Source organism: Merops nubicus, unplaced genomic scaffold (assembly GCF_000691845.1).
Source record: "Merops nubicus isolate BGI_N331 unplaced genomic scaffold, ASM69184v1 scaffold7426, whole genome shotgun sequence".
NCBI lineage: Eukaryota > Metazoa > Chordata > Aves > Coraciiformes > Meropidae > Merops > Merops nubicus.
In genome coordinates, this window is record NW_008614309.1 from 1 (window position 1) to 19,980 (window position 19,980).

The 19,980-nt window shown below is 35.3% G+C and overlaps 1 protein-coding gene across 1 annotated transcript in view; it reads left to right on the forward strand.

Annotated features, from left to right (window-relative positions):
• Nucleotides 1-1,007: 1,007 nt before the first annotated feature.
• Nucleotides 1,008-19,980, forward strand: part of CSMD3 (CUB and Sushi multiple domains 3) — a 62,798-nt gene continuing 43,825 nt past the window's right edge. The window contains exons 1-6 of the mRNA XM_008942179.1: nucleotides 1,008-1,083; nucleotides 2,452-2,625; nucleotides 5,841-6,014; nucleotides 8,889-9,074; nucleotides 11,816-11,989; nucleotides 18,318-18,470. Of these exons, the coding sequence (XP_008940427.1) occupies nucleotides 1,008-1,083; nucleotides 2,452-2,625; nucleotides 5,841-6,014; nucleotides 8,889-9,074; nucleotides 11,816-11,989; nucleotides 18,318-18,470 (937 nt within the window). The remainder of the gene's footprint in view (nucleotides 1,084-2,451; nucleotides 2,626-5,840; nucleotides 6,015-8,888; nucleotides 9,075-11,815; nucleotides 11,990-18,317; nucleotides 18,471-19,980) is intronic.

Genomic DNA, 19,980 nt, shown 5'->3' on the forward strand with positions numbered 1-19,980 from the left:
CTCAACTGATCCTTAACCCAATCCTCAATGATGCTGTGCTGGATGTTGTTGACTTTGATATGATTATACCATGAGGTTAAGTTGGTATGTGTATGCGGCCTTGTCGTTTGTTCATGATCTCACCCAATCTATGGGCAAGACAGGGGAGGAGACTTTCTCAGCTTTTGAGAATTTTGACTATCCTTGGGATATCCAAGCCAGCATGCTCTTGGTGTTATGTTGCCTGAATGTGTCCCAGGTTTTGTTCAGGGTTGCACATTTTCTTCAAAGAATATCACCCAGAGATCTGCCCCAAGGCTGCATACTTATAAGTGGCAAGGTGTGTGGGAGAGTGTGGGCAAGTGCCTAGGGTATGGTCATCTCCACTGCTTTGGAATTTCACCTAACCAGAGCCATCACAAGAACATGAGGATGAATCAGAGGTGATCACTGAGCGAGTTGCGAGTTATACAAAAGGGATTCAGCCATCATCAGGCAAGCAGATTGTCACCTGTCTGCTCCAATCTGCAATAATGGGCCTGGTAGTTTGAAACTGGTGAGGAGGGAAGCCAAGCAGCTGTGATCCCTGTCCTGGGAAGGGGTCCTTGACCAGGTGATTGGAAAACAGACACAAACCCTCAGCCTTTGGAGGTGACTTCTGTCAAGCATAAAGGAAAAGTACCCCTTCAAGGAATATGTTACATGTCACCCAGGTATGCAGAACACCATGGAGAAGAGGTATCCAGTACCTGAGGGAATTAACTGTTTGGAGGTGATTTACAGTGACCTGAATGATGAGCAGTTCTACAGATTTAGATGAAGTCTAGATGGATGCACACTACTCGTGGCAGAAGTTTCTACGAAGCCCACCACCGTCAAGGATAGGTGAATTGGCTGTTCTACTCTGCCAATAACAAAAAGGAAGTAGCTCTTCCATCCTATGGACTGAATTTTAGCTGTGGAGGAACTGTCCCAAGAGGTCCAGCAATTCGAAGAGGACAAGCCCTACTCTCCATCTGTATGGGCCCATGTCTCAGCTATTAGGAGTAGACACTCCTGTTCCCGAGAGAGGGAATATAGACGACACACAACATGTGGTGAAAAGTACCGCTCCACTGTCCAGTAGGAAGTTCCCCAGACAGAGCAGAATGTCTGATCTCTCTTCTGATCCTCCTGAACGGACCTCTGAATCATTTTCAGAAGAAATGAGTAACTCTGATCAGGATTAGAAGGGCCCTGCCTCCATCCAGGTGAAGGAAAGCAACAACCGGGTTTACTGGACTGAGTGGATGCGGTGGCCTGGCATGTCAGACCCACAGGAGAACAAGGAGTAGATATGGGCAAACAGTGCACCCTAACACCATCAAGCTACAGATGGGTTGAAGCAATCTGTATTGCCATGATGACAGGGTGACCCCAGCAGCTCACTGTTTTGGAAGCTGAACTGAGTCTAATTGGGAAGGAGTGGCATAAACACCCCAGTGTGACTGGTCCAGAGCCTCTGCTCCTCCTTGATGCAGACCACCTCAGGAGCAGCTATTTCAAGGACCCAGAAGGACACTGGTGGGCCTTTGGTATCGCTGCTTTGGAGGAACTTGAGCAGTTTCCCACCTTGCCTGGGCTCTCAGAGGACCCTTCAGTGGTGGGGTTGATATGGGAAGAAGAGCAGCAGCTGTCAGTCGCTACCACAATGGTGCACCAGTGGCCATATCTCACCAACCAATATTCCCTGATCCCCCTCCAAAAACTGATTGATCAACTACAGATCCAGAGGGTGATCATGGAAACTTGCTCACCCTTCAACAGCCCCGTATGGCCAGTACGAGGGTGTAGTGGAGAGTGGAGATTGGCAGTGGGCTGCTATGGCCTGAATGAAGTTGCACTGCTGCTTAGTGCTTCCATGCTGGACGTACTAGAATATGTTGGAGCAGACACGTGGTGCTCAGCTCCCAGCTGGGTCTAAGCCATAGCAGTTATATTTATTACATCTACATGAATTTATATTTATGTTGGATTTATACTGATAATAGTTATATTACTTTTTTTTGTATTTATATGACCTTTTTTATATTTCTTTAAAGATATAATGATGTAATCTTAACTCTGTTAAGTTTAATCTTAACCAAAATAAAACTAATGGAAATAATATAGGATTTTATGGATTTTAATAAAAAGGAGTTACTCATTTTTTGAAAAGAAATTTGATAACATGCATAACATTTAATCTCTTTGCTACAGTGTCTTTTTTTTTTTTTTTAATCTATGTACAGTCCTACCTATACAAACCTAATACTGCAGTCTCACCAAGGAAATAAAAACAAATCTTTGAATTAAGCCAGTTAAAAATAAATACATAAATGAAATATGTTCAGCACTTCTTTGCTTTAATTACAAAGCTATATTTAAAATTTTTCTGGCATATTTATTGATAATTTTTTCTTTTTTTCTTTTTCTTTACTTAAAAATATCCAGCCGGTCACTGTGGTATTCCAGATCTTATAGTCAATGGTCAAGTAATTGGAGAAAATTATGGCTATAGAGACACAGTTGTATACCAGTGCAGTCCTGGTTTTCGTTTGATTGGTTCTTCTGTACGAATATGTCAACAGGATCACAACTGGTCTGGTCAGCTCCCATCCTGTGTGCGTAAGTAAGCATGGCAATATACCCTGATTTGTGTTGCAGGAATGTCTATGTCAGACAAGATGAGGAGCAACTTTGCAACTTAGTATTCATTTTTCTGAAGTAAGACTTAATGCAGACCCTCAAAAGTATGTGGCCAGCTAAAATCTGGTTCATCTGCTAGGTGAAGATTACTGTTGTCTCTTCAAATTTCCGTTGCTTTGGCTGCTAAATACCTATCATATATACATGAATGTGAAACTTCTTTGAAAAGTCATGTGACTTAGGCACCAAGGTACTCAAATTTGAAAATGACTTTATGTCCCTTTGTGGCTCTCACTGCAGCAGTTAGAGAAGTAGATACTCTTAAATTACACTGTCAGCACTGATGTTCATAATGCTTGCTTCAACAAACATACTTTTTTTTTTTTTCCTTCTCATCACAGAGATTTTGTTATTTTGTTTCCTGATTTGAATTTTGGCCTTTTTAGCATTAAATTTGAATTTTGCTAATGAGGCTGCTTTAGCATGATAAGTGTGTCAACTAATCACATGAAATACCATTAAGTAACAACAGAAAATGCTGTATTCCGTTTAGGATAATTTGAGCGTTCTCAAAGTATTCTCTAGCAAATTACAACTGTATTTCAATAATTCAAAATACATCAGTCCGCCTACAAATATTCTATTTTTATAGCTATATTTTTGTAACAGCAACTTTCTGAATGCTCAATCGTAATACATAATGTTAATTCACTACCCTTGCTGATCACTCTTCACTTTGTTTTACGTAGAAATAGCTATACATAAAATGACTACAATAACTGTCTTAATTTCGTTTCCACTTTATGATAAAGTAATAGATCACTACTTCTCTATATTACATTTCATACCAACACACTTCTTTATATGTAACTATTAAGGCACTAAAGTGAGATATTATTAATAATTTCTAAATTAAATTATTAATGTTTGAACTGAAAAAAAAACCCCTTGTTTGGATAGGCTAACAGTTAACAAAATAACCATAGTTTCTTCCTCTAATCAAATGGAAGCTGCTTGTTTGAATACAGAAGGACACACAATACATCACTTCAGAAAATGACACAAGACTTGGGGGAAAGCTTGGAGTTGCAAAAAGCTGCTGTGAAATACCTATTACTTTGTAATACCTGTTACTTTGTAATAGGTATTTAAGAACAGCTCCACTTCAGATCAAAGGTTTAAATGAGATAGAATCATAGAATCCTTTGGGTTGGAAGAGACCTTTAAGATCATCAAGTCCAACCATTAAGCCAACACTACTAAGTTCTCGCTAAAACAGATCAGAATCTGTCGGGGCTGGAAGGGACCACAAGGATCATCCAGTTCCAACACCTCTGCCATGAGCAGGGACAACTCACACTAGATAAGGCTGTCTAGAGCCTCATCCAGACTGGCCTTAAAGACCCCCAGGGACGGGTCCTCAACCACCTCCCTGGGCAACCCATTCCAGGGTCTTACCACTCTCATGGTGAAGAACTTCTTCCTCATGTCCAGCCTGAATCTGTCCACATCCAGCTTTGCCCCATTCCCCCTAGTCCTGTCAATACCTGACATCCTCAGAAGTCCCTCTCCAGCTTTCCTGTAGGCCCCCCTAAGATACTGGAAGGCCACAATAAGGTCCCCTCGGAGCCTTCTCTTCTCCAGCCTGAACCGCCCCCACTCTCTCAGTCTGTCCTCGTAGGAGAGCTGCACCAGCCCTCAGATCATTCTGGTGGCCCTTCTCTGGACACGCTCCAGCAGGTCCACGTCCCTTTTGTAACGGGGGCTCCAGAACTGGATGCAGTACTCCAGGTGCAGAAAAATAGTCTCACATTTCTTTATTTATTTAACTTTATATGTTTTAACTGTTTTTGTTTGTTTTGGTTTTTTTTTGAGATTATGTTTTTAAATTAGGAATTCTGATCTTTTTGAATTCTCCATTTTTCTTGTTTATACAGTGGGCAGACGTATCACTAATGTTTTGAATTGCTACTGTAGATACATGAGTATTACTAAAAATTTTATAGAAATTTCATAATTGTGCTTTCACAAGAAAAATTTTAAATTGTAATTGTATGGACATTAAAAACATCTCTTTTGGTTGACTGCATATCCTTGCCTGACAGTTTTAAAAATTTTAACAGTTTAGTGTATGATTATAATTACTGTTTGGGGGAAAATATGCAATTCCTTATAAAAAAAATTCTGATAATAACAATATAAAGAGAATAAATTTAATTAACATAACTTAATGTTATTAATAGAACAGACAGAATTCAATTTAACTGTCATTCGTAGAGTATACTGTGGTTTGTCTGTATGCTATAGTAGCTCCTGACGACCATTTTCACTTTTTTGATGTTGCTAAAAATGTTAATTTATATAGATTATATGAATGACTTTCTCTTACAGTTACCATGATAAGATTATGGTACACAGAGGAAAAAGAACATATATTTGTTAAACCCGGCAAAACTAATTTAGAAAAATAATGAAGTTTCTAAAGTGATAAAAATATAAGAGTTGAATAATTTAAATAATTTATTCTGTGATTTATGTTTTTTTTTAATTACTGATGAACAATTTATTTATCAACAATGGAGGTTATTAAAGCATGAAAGAAAACATTTACACCTTCTTTGACTTATTTTGGGAAAATTAGTTTGTGCTTTTTTTCCTTACTCTTTTTGGTCTTTGTGGGCCCAGAAAAGGAACTTTACCTTCTGTGGTCAGTTTTTGTTTAAATACAAGGGAAATTTTCACAGTGTCTATACTGTCTCATATATCGAGTCACAAATTTAAAACCTCAGTAAGTAGATAGGCTCAAAGACAAAAACAGAGTGAGTCAATACTAAGCCATAATATGAGAAATAATATCTGAGAAATTACTGCCCTGAAATGTTTCCTTTCAGTTTCAGACCATATGTAATGAAAATCAAGTGCTTGCTTTTCTCCTAAATCTTCAAAATTTTTCTTCATTTGCATGGCAAATTCTGTTCATTTTATTTAAATAAGTGTTTGAACACTTACTAAAATGCATTTTAGTTCTTACTCAGTTCAGACAAATGTGAATATTCCATGGAAAGTGCTCAGTATCTTATACTATTAGAACTTTAAAATACTCTTCTATAGTGATTATCAATTGTAACATAAATAATGTAAAGTGGTAACAGCATGCTCTGTTTGCTTTTTTTCTCTGTTTTGTGCTATGCCAGCTGTTAGCTGTGGTCACCCTGGTAGCCCAATTTATGGAAGAACAAGTGGAAATGGTTTTAACTTCAACGATGTTGTAACATTCTCATGTAATACCGGGTATGTTATGCAGGGGCCAACCAAAGCACAGTGTCAGGCTAACAGGCAGTGGAGCCACCCACCTCCAATATGCAAAGGTAAGAATGCAAGCATTTACAGATGTCCAACTTGGTTGGAAAATTAAGGTTGAAAAGTAAACTGAAGGTAAAGGGGCACTGTCAAGACAAAATAATGCCTTACTAACAGGTATCTAATTATTAAAGAAGATGTTTCATGATTCTATGATTTTTCATTTAGGTTTGTTCTCCATTCAAGTTGCCAAGAGAACTGTTGCAAGGAAAATCTCTCATGTGTCTATAGTTTGCACTGTTTTTTTAAAAATAGCTTTGAAATGTTCCTTAAGCAAAATTATGCAGAAATGATTAAGAGCTTAAATCCTGGAAAAAAAGGTTCTTTGCATTTTTAGGCAGCTTGGTTTTAATAGGTGCATATGAAAACATTTTTTTTTTCTTCACTGTTACATTTCCATTTTAATCTGAGTGCTTATCTTTTCAAATTATTATTCTGATGTGTTAGCATAGTCCATTTTAATTTTTTCTCGACACTTTTGGATTTTGTATTTATTTATATAAAAAGTATTCACTGAAAGTAAAAGAACACTATGAAATTAGTTCTGTTTGACTTTTAATAAACACTTTCAGAAGGATTTTACCACTGTTGTCCTTTTCAAGTCTGTTAAGGACATTTTAAAATGTTTCAGTTATTCTCTTTTAGAAAAATGCCCTTTTGGCTGTAGCCTGCTTGCACATATGCAGAAATCGTGTGGATTGTTTTCCAACATCTTCCCAGCAGCTTCTGCGGATTTTTATCGGGGCACAGCCTAAGTCACATTATATATTTATAGTAACTTTATTACTGTATGTTTTCTCCACTTTCCTTTGATCACTTTGCCTTAAGCAATACTGCTAAATAGTTCAGAGGACTTGAATTTCCAAGGTCCTTTTTGTGCATAGGAATTTTTTGTTGTTGTTGTTTTAATTTACAATACTAAGCATATGCTGTCTTAATGTTACCTAATAAATCTCCTTTTCAGTCCAGTTGATATAAATCACCTGTGGTGCTGGTATTGTAGAGTAATGTGCCAAACTGTATAATATATTATTAGCCTGTGGAGGGTCAGTAAATAAATTGATCAGATCATTTTTTAAAAATTGTACATAGTCCTGACATCTTCTATTGGTTTTCAAAAAGACTTTAGAAACAAAAAACACCAGCTTTGTATAGGACACAATTAGTGGTGTCTGCAATGTGTAGTGTAATCAATTATAAATAATATGATTTTGTTCTATTTGTATTGAAGTCAAATTTAAAAATAAATGTTTTACATTTAATTTAAATGTAATTAAAATATATCTTCCATATTTGCAAACTGTCTAAAGTGCAATGGTATACAAAATGCTGTATTGTTTTTTGAAAGCTGAATTTGCAATCATCATACAAATTCAGCAGTACACTTGCTGTTGTGCTGTCTACAGCTTTGCTAAATAGATAGTTTCCTAGCAAACCACAATACTGGTGAAAAACTATGGAAACGGTCAAACTCCTTGTATGTTCTCTCAAGCGTTCACTACTCGAGATTTGTTAATGAATAATTTTCATTACTTAAAGTACATGCCTAATAGCCTGAAAATTAATGTTCAGTTGTTATAAAATGGTTGTCTACAACAATGAAAACAGATAGCAATATAGTTCAAGTTTTCCTCCAGGAAAAAAAGTAACAAATTTTCAGCACTGTCCATCAGTATAATTAAAAAGATTTATCTATCATTTAATATTAAGGAAGTCAAATCCAACCAGGAAATTATTTTTGCCTTTGAAAATTGTATATATTCTAGTCTTGCAGTACCAGTATTTGAGAACTGCTAGGAGGACCACACAAGCAGACTCCAATATTTAGCATAGTGATTAGAGAGAAGTAGCTGAGCCATAAAATAACTACATTGAGTGATGTAAGTATGAAAAATTAAATTACATTCGGCAATAGATTTTTCATTCTAGATTACAGAGTTTCTTAGCATATTTTGGTATTTTATGTACACACAACCATGCACATACACACATGGATATATTAGATGTGTATGTACCTGTGTGCAAATATATGTATGCATATAAACATGCAATTGATTACAAGGATATAGGGATAGTATTTTTTACATGAATTGTAGTTTTGTAGAGTAACTGTGTAGGTGAGGATGTATTTACTTGACCAGAGGAGTCTGTTGCATAGGAACTGTTAAAAAAGTCTCCGTAACCCTCCAAATAAGTATCATACTCTCCTCACCAAAGACCTGTAAGTCATAAAACCCAAACCAAAGAACAATTAAACAGTCTTTCTTCAGTGATTTTGAAACATAAGAAAACTACAGTTGTTGAGGGCTCAAAAAAACCATCAGTACTCTTAACCATCAAAGTATACCCATATTTTTAAAAGCACATACCCGTTTGTTGGGATATTTCCCTGTCCTTACAGAATTACCACAGTCTTACCTAACCGATCATGTGCCCTTTAATTCAAGACATTTGCCTTGAAGGTTCTCTATTATCAAACAGGGTAGAGGAACACAAGTACATTTGCATGGCTGTATGGGTTAAACCAAGGCCCATAACCTATTTCCAGCTGGAGCAACAGTTTATGTCAGTGCAAGAGTATAAATTTAATATATCGGTATGTCCAGTCACTTTTAGTTACAAATATTTTTACAGCATCATCACACTCTCTGAAGATGTATTTCCTTTTATTTGCTCTAAGTGTAGCATCTGGTGGTTTTAACATCTCGTGGTTTCATAACATGTCCCTAATTCAGTATCATTATTATATATAAAATCAGGAAATAGAGAATCATGGTGGCAATATACCGGAAGTTTCTCATGCAAAGGATAGGAGACTATTTAGAGATTGTTTTAGTAGACTGTATTTTTATGATTCAAGTCTGTGCTCTTTTTCTTTATAGTGGTCAATTGTTCTGATCCTGGAATTCCTGCAAATTCTATAAGAGAAAGTAAAATCGAACATGGAAACTTCACATATGGCACAGTAGTATTTTATGACTGTAATCCTGGATATTTTTTATTTGGCTCTTCAGTTTTAATTTGTCAACCAAACGGCCACTGGGACAAACCTCTACCTGAATGCATTAGTAAGTAGATAATGTGTATGTTTCTACAAAGAATGTAGGCTAGACTACGTATTACAAAAGATTTTCATCAGTCTTGTGAAAACAATTAGAATAACCATATTTATATGTATTTATGTGTGTGCAGTGATGGTGGAAGGTCTCAGTAGCACCTGAAGCAGTGCAGTTATACTATTACTGTATGTAGCACGTAACATAGAAACCTTAGGAAATCCAATGACCAAAACAAACATCTCTGAATGCTTCAGCACAATGATCCCTGATAGCAGCTATAGAAGATCAGAACATAACCAATAATTTTGAGAAAACATGGCCTTCTTGACTACAGTTATAATCACACTGAAATAACAGGTTTTATTGTTGAAGACCGAGGCAAACAAGGCAGTAAGTCCCTCAGCCTTTTCCTCAGCCTTTGTGGCTATGTTTCCCCCTATATCCAATAGAGGATGGAGATTCTCCTTAGCCCTCCTCTTGTTGCTAATCTATTGACAGAAACCTTTTCTATTGCCTTTTATTGCAGTGGCCAATTTAAATTCTAGTTGGGCTTTGGCCCCTCTAATTTCCTGCCTTCAGGTAAATAGCTTCATTGCAAGTCACAGTTGCACTTATAACAAAGAGTCTTACAGTTTCACATGAGATTTTAAGGAAACATAAGTTCAGAAAGACAAATGTTACTTAATAGCAAGATCTCTCCAAAGAGAAAGAAATACTAAAGGCAAAGGTGCAAAGATTTCTTCGTTCTGATTTTGTATTTTTATCTCTCTTTTTTCAGTGTTGTCACAAGTAATTCAATAATACAGATTTTACTCTTTTTTTAACCTGCCCTTTGGGAGTAAAAATGCTATATGTACTTTAGAAAGGCCATCCTCACCTTTATTTCTGTTGTTTATATAAAGGGGTCAATGAATTCTAACCTAGGCACTATCCATGACGTTTTGGAGTCATAAAGCTTACCAAAACTATTCTGTAGTTAATGATTTTTTTAATTTTTTTTTTTTTTTTCTATACAAGCCTTTCAGCTCCCTGAGTGTTTTGCAAGTTGTTTCCCTTTTGGACATAAGCAAGGCAGTCGTTTAGTAGCCTACATATTTTTCTGCTATAAAAGTAATTGAAAAGAAGTGGAAAGCCTACTGGATTCTTTTTTTTTTTTTTAATCAAGATTGGATTTTTTATTTCTTTTTTTTTTTACCTAACTGGATATCAATCACTCTCTAACTATCCTCAAAAAACATACCTTTTTTTTTTTTTTTTTAATTATCACTAGTGTAATGAAGAAGAGACATAGTAACAAAGGAAATGTTCTTCACCTATTAAATGGCTCCATTCATTTGAAATGTGTTGTAGCTAGAGTACTTCTAGCTCCTGTAAGTCCTGTACAGAGCTGAATACAGTGTTGGCCTGGATCATAATGCCCTTTCAACTCTCCCATTGAACTAAAGACTTCTAGGGGCATAAGCTACTTAGGTGCATGTTGATAGTAAAATACCTTAAATTTGAAATGTACTGTAAATCAAAGATATATTTGGACTATATACCTCAAAGAATTCATGTGACCATATCAGACTCTTTTTTTTTTTTTTTTTTTTTTTTTTTTTTTAAAATTTTAAAGTATTCTCAATTGAATTTTGATAGATATGTTCTGATTTGTTATTATTAAGGTACCAAGATGTGAGTACACAATTCACACCTTCAAAGTTTGAAATCCAAATAATGTAGACTGTTTTGTTTTTTTTTTTTTTCTGCTGTCTGTGCAATCCTCTTAGTAATTTTATTGCAGCATCTTGTCCTGATATATCTTCCCTCACAATACGATATGTACAGCCATTCCAAGCCATCTGATAGAATGATAAGGATTGTTGACATCTATACAGATTAAAGAAACTTCAGGTGTACTTTTTAATTCAGTATTCAAGTTAGGGTATAACTTTTTTTAAATTTAATTGCACATTTATAATTTTAATCTGCCTTTAAACTAATAATGCTTCTAATTTTACTGATATATCATCACATTTGACCAGAAGAGAATGTGAATTTACACTTCTTCTGTTTTTTTCTGTTTATTTTTTTTTCAGAGCATTATGTCTCATCCATAATCGTTAATAGCTGTGTATATTGTTTATTGAGATTTTTCAGAGAAAAAGAAACAGTCATTGAAATGTTACACCAGCAAAATGATTATTTGCATATATTTTTGACCTGACATTTTTACATACTCTGAAGGAGATTAATAGTATTATTCTCTTGTATTTTGCTTCTTCCTTTATTGTTTGTTCTTTGAATCAAAGCTTAATGTAAAATTAAATTTACATGGCTATATAAAGGTACTGTACAGGTGGAACAGGACTAGATGAGCTGACAGGGTCTCTAAGGATGCTTTCTATAGAGTGAAAGAGCTCCCGATCCCCAGGTGTAAGAAATCAGGCAAGGAAGCCAAGAGACTAGCGTGGCTGAATCAAGACCTGTCAGTCAAACAAAAGGAAAAGAAGCAACTGCACAGACAGCAGAAGCATGGACAGGTATCCTGGGAATAATATAGGAACATTGCCTGGTTGTGTAGGGATGGGGTTAGGAAGGCCAAGGGGTGGCTGGAGCTGAACGTGGCAGAGGACACACAGAATAATAAGGGCTTCTATAGGTTTGTCAAAGTTTACAAAGTTTATGTAAGGAGCTGTGAAAATGGTAACTACAAACTGTTTGATCAGTGATAATAACCTTTTTTTATCTCCAATAATTATGCATTGTAGTGATTGACTGTGGCCATCCTGGCGTTCCTCCTAATGCGGTGCTGTCTGGAGACAAGTACACGTTTGGGTCTACTGTTCATTACACCTGCACGGGGAGACGGACGCTGCTAGGGCAGTCATCTCGCACGTGTCAGCTGAACGGACACTGGAGTGGATCTCTTCCTCACTGCTCAGGTAATATTTTTAAAATAATTTGGGAGAAGCAGACTTTCTCAGTGATGTTTACTATGAATAAAAAATTGCACATTCGATAGAATGTTAAAAGAACCACTTTCTTTTGAAAGTATTTTCTATGTGACTTCTGGAAAGAGTATTAATTTCCATAGGGAGACTTTACGTCATTATTCATTATCTTTTCAAGGTGATCAGTTTGCCTTTTTTTTTTTTTTTTTTTTTTTCCTCTCCTTTTAACTTGCCAAATATCAACTGACTTGATGACACTGCAGGATAATAAGGCCAAGTGGGCTCCACATAAATTCAAGATAGGATGCTCAGTTTTTGAGGGAATACCACCTAGTACTTGTAATAGATTAGCCTTCCCCAAAGTTGTGATATGTTTTCTGCAAAATGATGTTCAGAACTGCTCTGTTTCATAACTTCACTTTGATTCCAGTTTGATATCAGCAGTGATCAAGTGAAACAGAGAAATCCAAGTCACTCACTAATTTGGAATGTGGCTGAGTCCCATTTCTCATCTTCTAGATGTAAGAATCTTACAGAATCTTATATTGTGGTAGAGTTGATCATGTTACAAGTTTAATTCTCAACAAATACTGGGGGAAGGGTCTTCCTTGTCATCTTCATATTTTGATTATATAGCTTAAAGAAATCAGTGGAGTTTTGGACCTTATTCAGACCTGTGTAATTCAGAAAACTTGAGTGTATTCAAAGTTAGAAAACAGGAAGAAAACAAGTAAATTTTTCTTGGATTACAGTTATTCCAAAACAAGAGGTGAAAAATGACCTATGCAAATCTATCAGTACTGTTACCAGCTTAACACTAAAAATCCAAGCTTCTTTACAGCATTAGTAAATTATAGAATCATTGAATAGTTTGTGTCAGAAGGGGCCTGTTAAAATCATCTAGTCTAACCTGCCCAGATGCCCACCACAGGGCACAGGGGGGCATCTTCCACTAGAATCATAGAATCATAGGTTTGGGTAGGAAGGGACTTCTAGAAATCATCTTGTTGAAAACCCTTGCAATGAGGAGGGACTTCTTCAGCCTGATCAGGTCCTGCAAAGCCCTGTTCAGCCTGACTTTGAACACTTCCAGGGATGTGGCATCCACAACTTTCCTGGGCAACCTCTTCCGGTGTCTCACCACACTCATTGTAAAATATGTCTTCCTTTTAGCAAATTAAACCTACCCTCTTTCAGTTTAAAACTGTTGCCCCTTGTCCTGTCACTACAGGCCTTGACAAAAAGTTCCTTTCCAACTTTCTTATATATTTTATACATTGAAATGTTGCAGTAATGTCTCCTCGGAGCCTTCCCTTCAGAGACTGAACAGCTCTAGCTCTCTCAGCCTTTTTACATAGGAGAGTTGTCCCAGTTCTCTGATCATTCCTGTGTCCTTCCTCTGGACCTGCTTTAACAGGTCCATGTCCTTCTTGTCCTGGGGATTCTGAAGCTGGATGCAGTACTCAAGGTGAGGTCTCACATATTCCAGTCCTTTTTTTTTTTTTTTTCAATTGTCCTGCCTTTCTCTCTGTACTACATTCAGGTATAAACTGATTTTGCCAGCTAGAGAACATGATTTTTTTTCAGACCATGGTACAGAGGTGGTTAAAAATCAGTAACAAATATAAACATTAGTACTTCTTGTTTAAAAACTTGCACTAAATTCCAAAGTATTGGAAGAATTTTTCAGTATGTGAACCTTCCACTGCAAACTTTTAAGAAGTGGTTGCAGACAAGAACAATCTAAATGTTATTATCAAGCTCTGTGAGTCCCTCTTCTTCCAATATCTGCCATTAAAATCTATAATGTGACAGAAACTAGAAAATGTGAAGACCTAATTTAATCCCTTTACTGTCTATCAACAAAATCAGGGAAATTTGCCACAATGGGAACAAAGATCAAGTTCTTATAACTTATGATGCTTAGAGTTATGCACCAGAAATGAAAGCTTTATGTAAAATAATACTTACTTAATAAATAAGAATTTATTGATGTGAATTTATGTGAATTGAAAACTCAAACTAAATTAATTAAAAATGTTTTTACAACTAGCATACATATATATTCGGGTTTAGGGAAAAAATCCTCTTAAGATAAAATCTGAGGTTACTTATTGTACTTTTCCATAGTCTTCATAAGGAAAAAAAAAAATAATTTGTGAATTAAAAGAATTAAAGAAATAGACAAAAATATCAAGCAGTGCAAATAGGTAACCTTAAAATGTACATGAAAATATAAAAGAAATATTACTGAAAATTATACTATTTGATAATCATCCTGCTATTAAATTTTATAACTCTCCAGGTATCTGGGATAAGCATTTGTAAGTGAGGTACCTGAAAATCCTTTTTTGTTTCTCATGGCAATTTGTGTACCCACAGATGGGAAACTCTAATCAGATCTAATGTATTTTTCTCAATACGTAAGAACAGTTTCATTAACACAGATTCAATTGTTAATCATAGCAAATCAAATTGTGACAGAATACAAACTATTATCTTCTTACATGCTTTACCAGCTATAGATCTATTTTAAGACAACTTTGAAACTTTGTTTTTAAAATGTATCTCTGAAATGTTTTCTAATTTATAAATAATGTGCAGTTTACCTTATGGAATTTCCATATTTTCTGTCTAAAAATATACAAAATCATCGGCTTTCAGTATTAGACTTGGAGACTTCATCTCCTCATTTTTAATTCATATTAAATCCTTAAAATTTGTATTTTTGGTTGATTATATCAATAATAAAATATCTAGAATGATTGACTGATAAAAGATACAGCACGCTTCTCTTTTTCATTTATGGAGAAGAATTCAAAGAGAAAATACTAGATCAGCAAACAAGGTAATGAAATTGTGTCACAACATCCCTAAATTAGTTTCCTTTCTATCGTATGGCACTGTGTTTCACATCTTAGAGCTAGAAGGAATTGTCATGTTCCATTGATATATATTTGCATTCAGAAACACAGTTGTCAGTTATCACATGCATACCAGCTGGAGTCAGAAATTTGCAGCATCTTAGAATTCCTCATAAGTGCAGCAATGATTGTGTACTTACTTAAATGGTCTAAATACCTGCCTTTTCATTAAGATTAAATGCCAACTGAGAATTTGTTTCACATGTGGGTAAAGAATGGCTCATAACTGCCTGCGAAAATCACTCAGTTGAATCTCTGCATGAGGTAATAAAAATGTGTTCTGATATCATTGATTATATCACTGTCACTTCCTGATGTGACTAGACATTTAGAAAAATTATTTCTGTAACCTTCAATCAAAAGAGCTCAGGGTTAACCTCCCTGAGATTAAAAGAGTAATAATTTACAGTAGTAATTAGGTATTAGAAAAGAACGCATGATTTCATTTACAAGAAATATGTTATTTATACTTGGCATAGCAAAAAGCCTACTTTCATATTTTTATCATTAAATTATTGTCAGCATAATGCCAAGTAACTTGCTCAAAACTGAGTTATTATTGTAGAAAAATATAAGAAGTACAGGTATACAATAATGAATAGGATGTGTCCTAAATTCTTCACAATACTGAAATATGTAAATGAAATGAAAATGAGAGATGATCAGAGGGCTGGAACACCTTTCCTGTGAGGATAGGCTGAGAGAGTTGGGGTTGTTCAGCCTAGAGAAAAGAGGACTCTGGAGAGACCTTCTTGCAGCTTTTCAGTATCTGAAGGTGGCCTACAAGAAAGCTGGGGAGGGACTTTTTACAAGGGCTCATAATGATAAGATGAGGGCTAATGGGTTCAAACTGGAAGAGGGTAGATTTAGATTAGATGTAAGGAAGAAGTTCTTCTCTATGAGGCTGGTGAGACCCTGGAACAAGGTTGTGCAGTTAAGTTGTGGATGCTCCAGCCCTGGAGGTGTTCAAGACCAGGTTGGATGGGGCCCTGCACAACCCGGTCTATTCAGAGGTGTCCATGCCCATGGCAGGGACATTGGAATTAGATAATCTTTAAAATTCCTTCCAACCCAAACATTCTGATTCCATGATTTTCAAACTAGACAGATGTTTAGTCACCTAAGTAGTTTGGATGTGAAGCTTATAAAATTATCTTTCTTACTGTTATTTGGAACTACTTACAATTTGTTTTTCAACAGGGCTGGCAGGCTACTTTACTGCTCTGTGTCACATAATGAAACACAGAAATGAGGAGAGCCTAGACTTCTGCATCTGTGATTTTGAACCACAGTCAGCAAGTTCTTAAACTTACTTGATCTACGTTGTTATTTCTGAAAGCGTTAGAATACTGAGGAACAAGTACTTTTTGTAAATACACACAGTAGCAGTTCACAATTTAATAGGCATGACTACATTAGTTGGTATGATTATTCTCAAATGAAAGATGTCAGTATAACCTTGGTTAACAAGTAACGATAAAATTGGCTCCTAGATTAGTCAAAGTGATTCACAATTAGCTTACCTTGCCAGCTGCTTCAGCAAAGGGTTGAGTAGAGAGTATGAGCTGCCAGGTTTGTTCTTTTGCATTTGCAAGCAAAGTACTGTCCTTTTCTTTAGCTCTCCAGATGTGCCTTCATACTGAGGCTCTATAGCTGTATTCCCTTTTACCACAAGCCTATAGGACTTGTGCAGTTCTTGTAAACCCTTGTAAAGTTCTTAGTTCTATTGTTTTTCAATGAGTTCCTGGGGAAACAAGGGAGCATTGCCTATATGGAAGGAAATAAAAAGTAGTAAGCATGACCTACAAAACTGAGGTTTGGCACATGAACTGCCTTCACAAGAGACAAAAATATGGACAGCTTCTTGGATCTATTGAACTAAACCAAGTATTTGCTGATACACTGCAATTCTCAAAGCAAAGTAAGCTGTTTTTTCTCTTCTTCCTTTCACTGTTTGGTTCTGTACATACCTTCTTTAATAAAAACATGTGTCTCATCAGTCACTCCAACAGCATAGTTTACACACATACAGTTCCAACTAAGGCAAGAAAAACTCTGTATTTCTGTCTACAACTCCAGGGTCGTAACTTCCCATAGAACCTCTAGATAGTGAGTTTGTCACTTTTGGTCTCCTGGGTAATTGGGACAAGCAACTTTGTTTGCTATGTGTATGTAGGAACTTCTCTTACTACTGCTATTTAAGTTTAGATAAATACCAGAAATGTATCGCTATCCTACAGAAAGTATTCTTTAAATAATTTGTACAAATCTTTTAATATAATTGTCTCTAATGTACAGCTATATGACATTCTTCAGTAGCTCAGTTGAAACCTTCCAGCTGATTCTTATAATATCCCTCCATTATTTTCATTTGTGTAAGTACAAAATAATGCAGGTGTGCTCTCAAAATTCTTATGGTGTTTGAATTATATTTTCTATAGAAGACTATTCAGTTTATTTGCAAGTTGTCACAGAAAATCATAAACTGAATGTCTATGGGTGAAAACTTGAACAGGGCAGCTCCAAAAATTCTAAGATTCAACTCATTTGTGTTGAAATTCGGTAATACAAGATCCTTCATCTGCTACATAGAAAACTAGCTTAAAGACCTCAAAGAAGATAAACCAGCAGATTATACATACATATTGGAAAATTTAAGCAACTGACCTGCTGTGCAAATAGCATTACCTAGAGCTTCCTAAAAGTTCTAACCATAAATGAAAGTTTAGATATAGAATCCTAGATATTGTTATTATTAGGATTTTTATGACTATGTTGATTATATTAACATTAACATACAACAGATAGCAGAAAACATTAACCCTTCATCTTAGAATTTGCTTAAACATTTATAGCAGGGAGATTTTAGACATTCTTTAAGTAAACTTTCATTTTTATAAAGCATGGAAATGCTTCATGACACATAAACATAAAATAGTTGACTAGAGCTTTCATTCAATGATAAAATTGTTACAACTGTATGGATATCATAAAACTAGGAAGTGTTTTGTAAACATTTGTTATAGTCAAACAAGGAAAATGTCATTAAGATCAGGACATTTGTTTTCCTCAGAATTCCCTATTTGAAATGAAAATTGGCCAAGGATTCGTGGCTTTCATTTTCTTTTTCTTTCTCTGTTCTTCTTTGATGATTCACCTACCAAAAGTTTAGGATGGTCTAAAGGGAATTTGGATGTTTTTTTCTAAAAATACAAATTTATTAATAAATACATAGAAATGTATTTTTAACATACAATATCATAATCAGGTAATGTTATGGGTTGGAAGAGACCTCTGGAGATCATCAAGTTCAACCCCATAATAATTTTTCATATTTATTCTAATCTTTGCACTCTAAATTCTAGGTGATACAGCTGGATCTTGTGGTGATCCAGGTATCCCAGGTCATGGGTCTAGAGAAGAAAACAATTTTAAAATTAAAAGCACAGTACGTTTCAGCTGTAATATCGGATATATCCTCCATGGCTCAGAAGAAAGGACTTGTATGGCAAACGGAAGTTGGACAGGAAGACAACCTGAGTGCAAAGGTAAGCCACAGAAGATCCACTCTGTTTTGAAACTATCTTGTAAAAAATGCTACTCAGAAAACCAATTTTACATTACCAGTTATGTATTGTATATAGTACACAGCTGATTTTGGATTGATTGTTAATTTTTTTTTTGTATACACTGTTAAAATACAGCAATGACTTGGCATCAGGTGACAAATTTGAAATCAGTTCCTGGCACTGATGAAACTGCATGTTTTAAAGTTTTTTGATGAAAAAAAAGTATACTGAACTGTTTATTTCTTCTCAATCTTGTGTCAGCATCAACTGTTTGTGTTTTTTCCCTTAAAAAAATCTCACTATCGTGTGATCTTTACTTGTAAACCTTATACATCTGAATTTTGGAGAAAAGAGCTAAGTTTTAGGAAAGTGTCAATATCAGGATTTCTTTAGGTACATTTATGTCATAAATGATTGACTTAAAATTTTTACTTACAAATATTATTGACATTATTGGTTTTCAATAGAAAATTAAGTGCTGGAACATATTTATTTGGAAAAAAAAATCAATCTAGAAATTTCAATCTAGATATATTATCATAAAAGAAATCTCTGTCAGGATACTTATGTAGAATCCTTTATTACCTTAATTATCTTGATTTAAAAATAGAAAATAATTCCCACCAGAGTCTTCTTCAAAGAAAAGCTTCCTGGATAGCAGAAAATAATTTGAGAAGCTGTTCTCTTATTTTTCACTTTATCACTGTTGGCTGCATTGTCTGTATGAAGTAGTCATCTCATCTGGAAAACTTAGGTCACAAGCTTGTTTTGTAATATCGTTTCTGCTGAATAACTGCCTTTCTGACACAACATAAATATATATATGTTTGGATGTTGGAATCTGAAGGGGTATGCTTAGCTCAGTTGAACTTTCTGCTATTCTTCTTTCCAAAAAAAGCATCTCTTGAAAATTCTTGAAAATCTCACAGATATATAGAAGTGTGTGTAATATACACACAGGGATATTGTTCTAGTTTACGTCCTACAGATTAGATGCATCTATGTAACAACATAAGACACATTAAAATTCCAAAGCTGTGCATTGAAGAGCTGTGAAACATCAGGCTTACTAAACCTGCCTATGAAACAATAGTTTGACTCTATCTGTTATGATGCACTGGAACAGGCTGCCCAGGGAAGTGGTTGAATGGCCGTCCCTGGAAGTGTTTAAAAGTCATGTAGATATGGTGCTTAGGGACATGGTTTAGCAGTGGACTTGGTAACATTAGGTTAATAGTTGAACTAGATGATCTTAAAGCTCTTTCCTAATCAAAATGATTCCATGATTCTGTGCTTTGAATTAGATAGGAAATGTTCCTTGCTGAGGCTATAAATACCTACATGATATAAACTCAAAATAAATCCACAATGATAATTCTAGATGAGACATTTTCTTGTATTTAGGAGTTTGTTTTTACAGCTAGACTGTAAAGATTTAATGCAGATTTTAAATTTAAATTCGTAGGATGTGTTTACCTACATACAAACG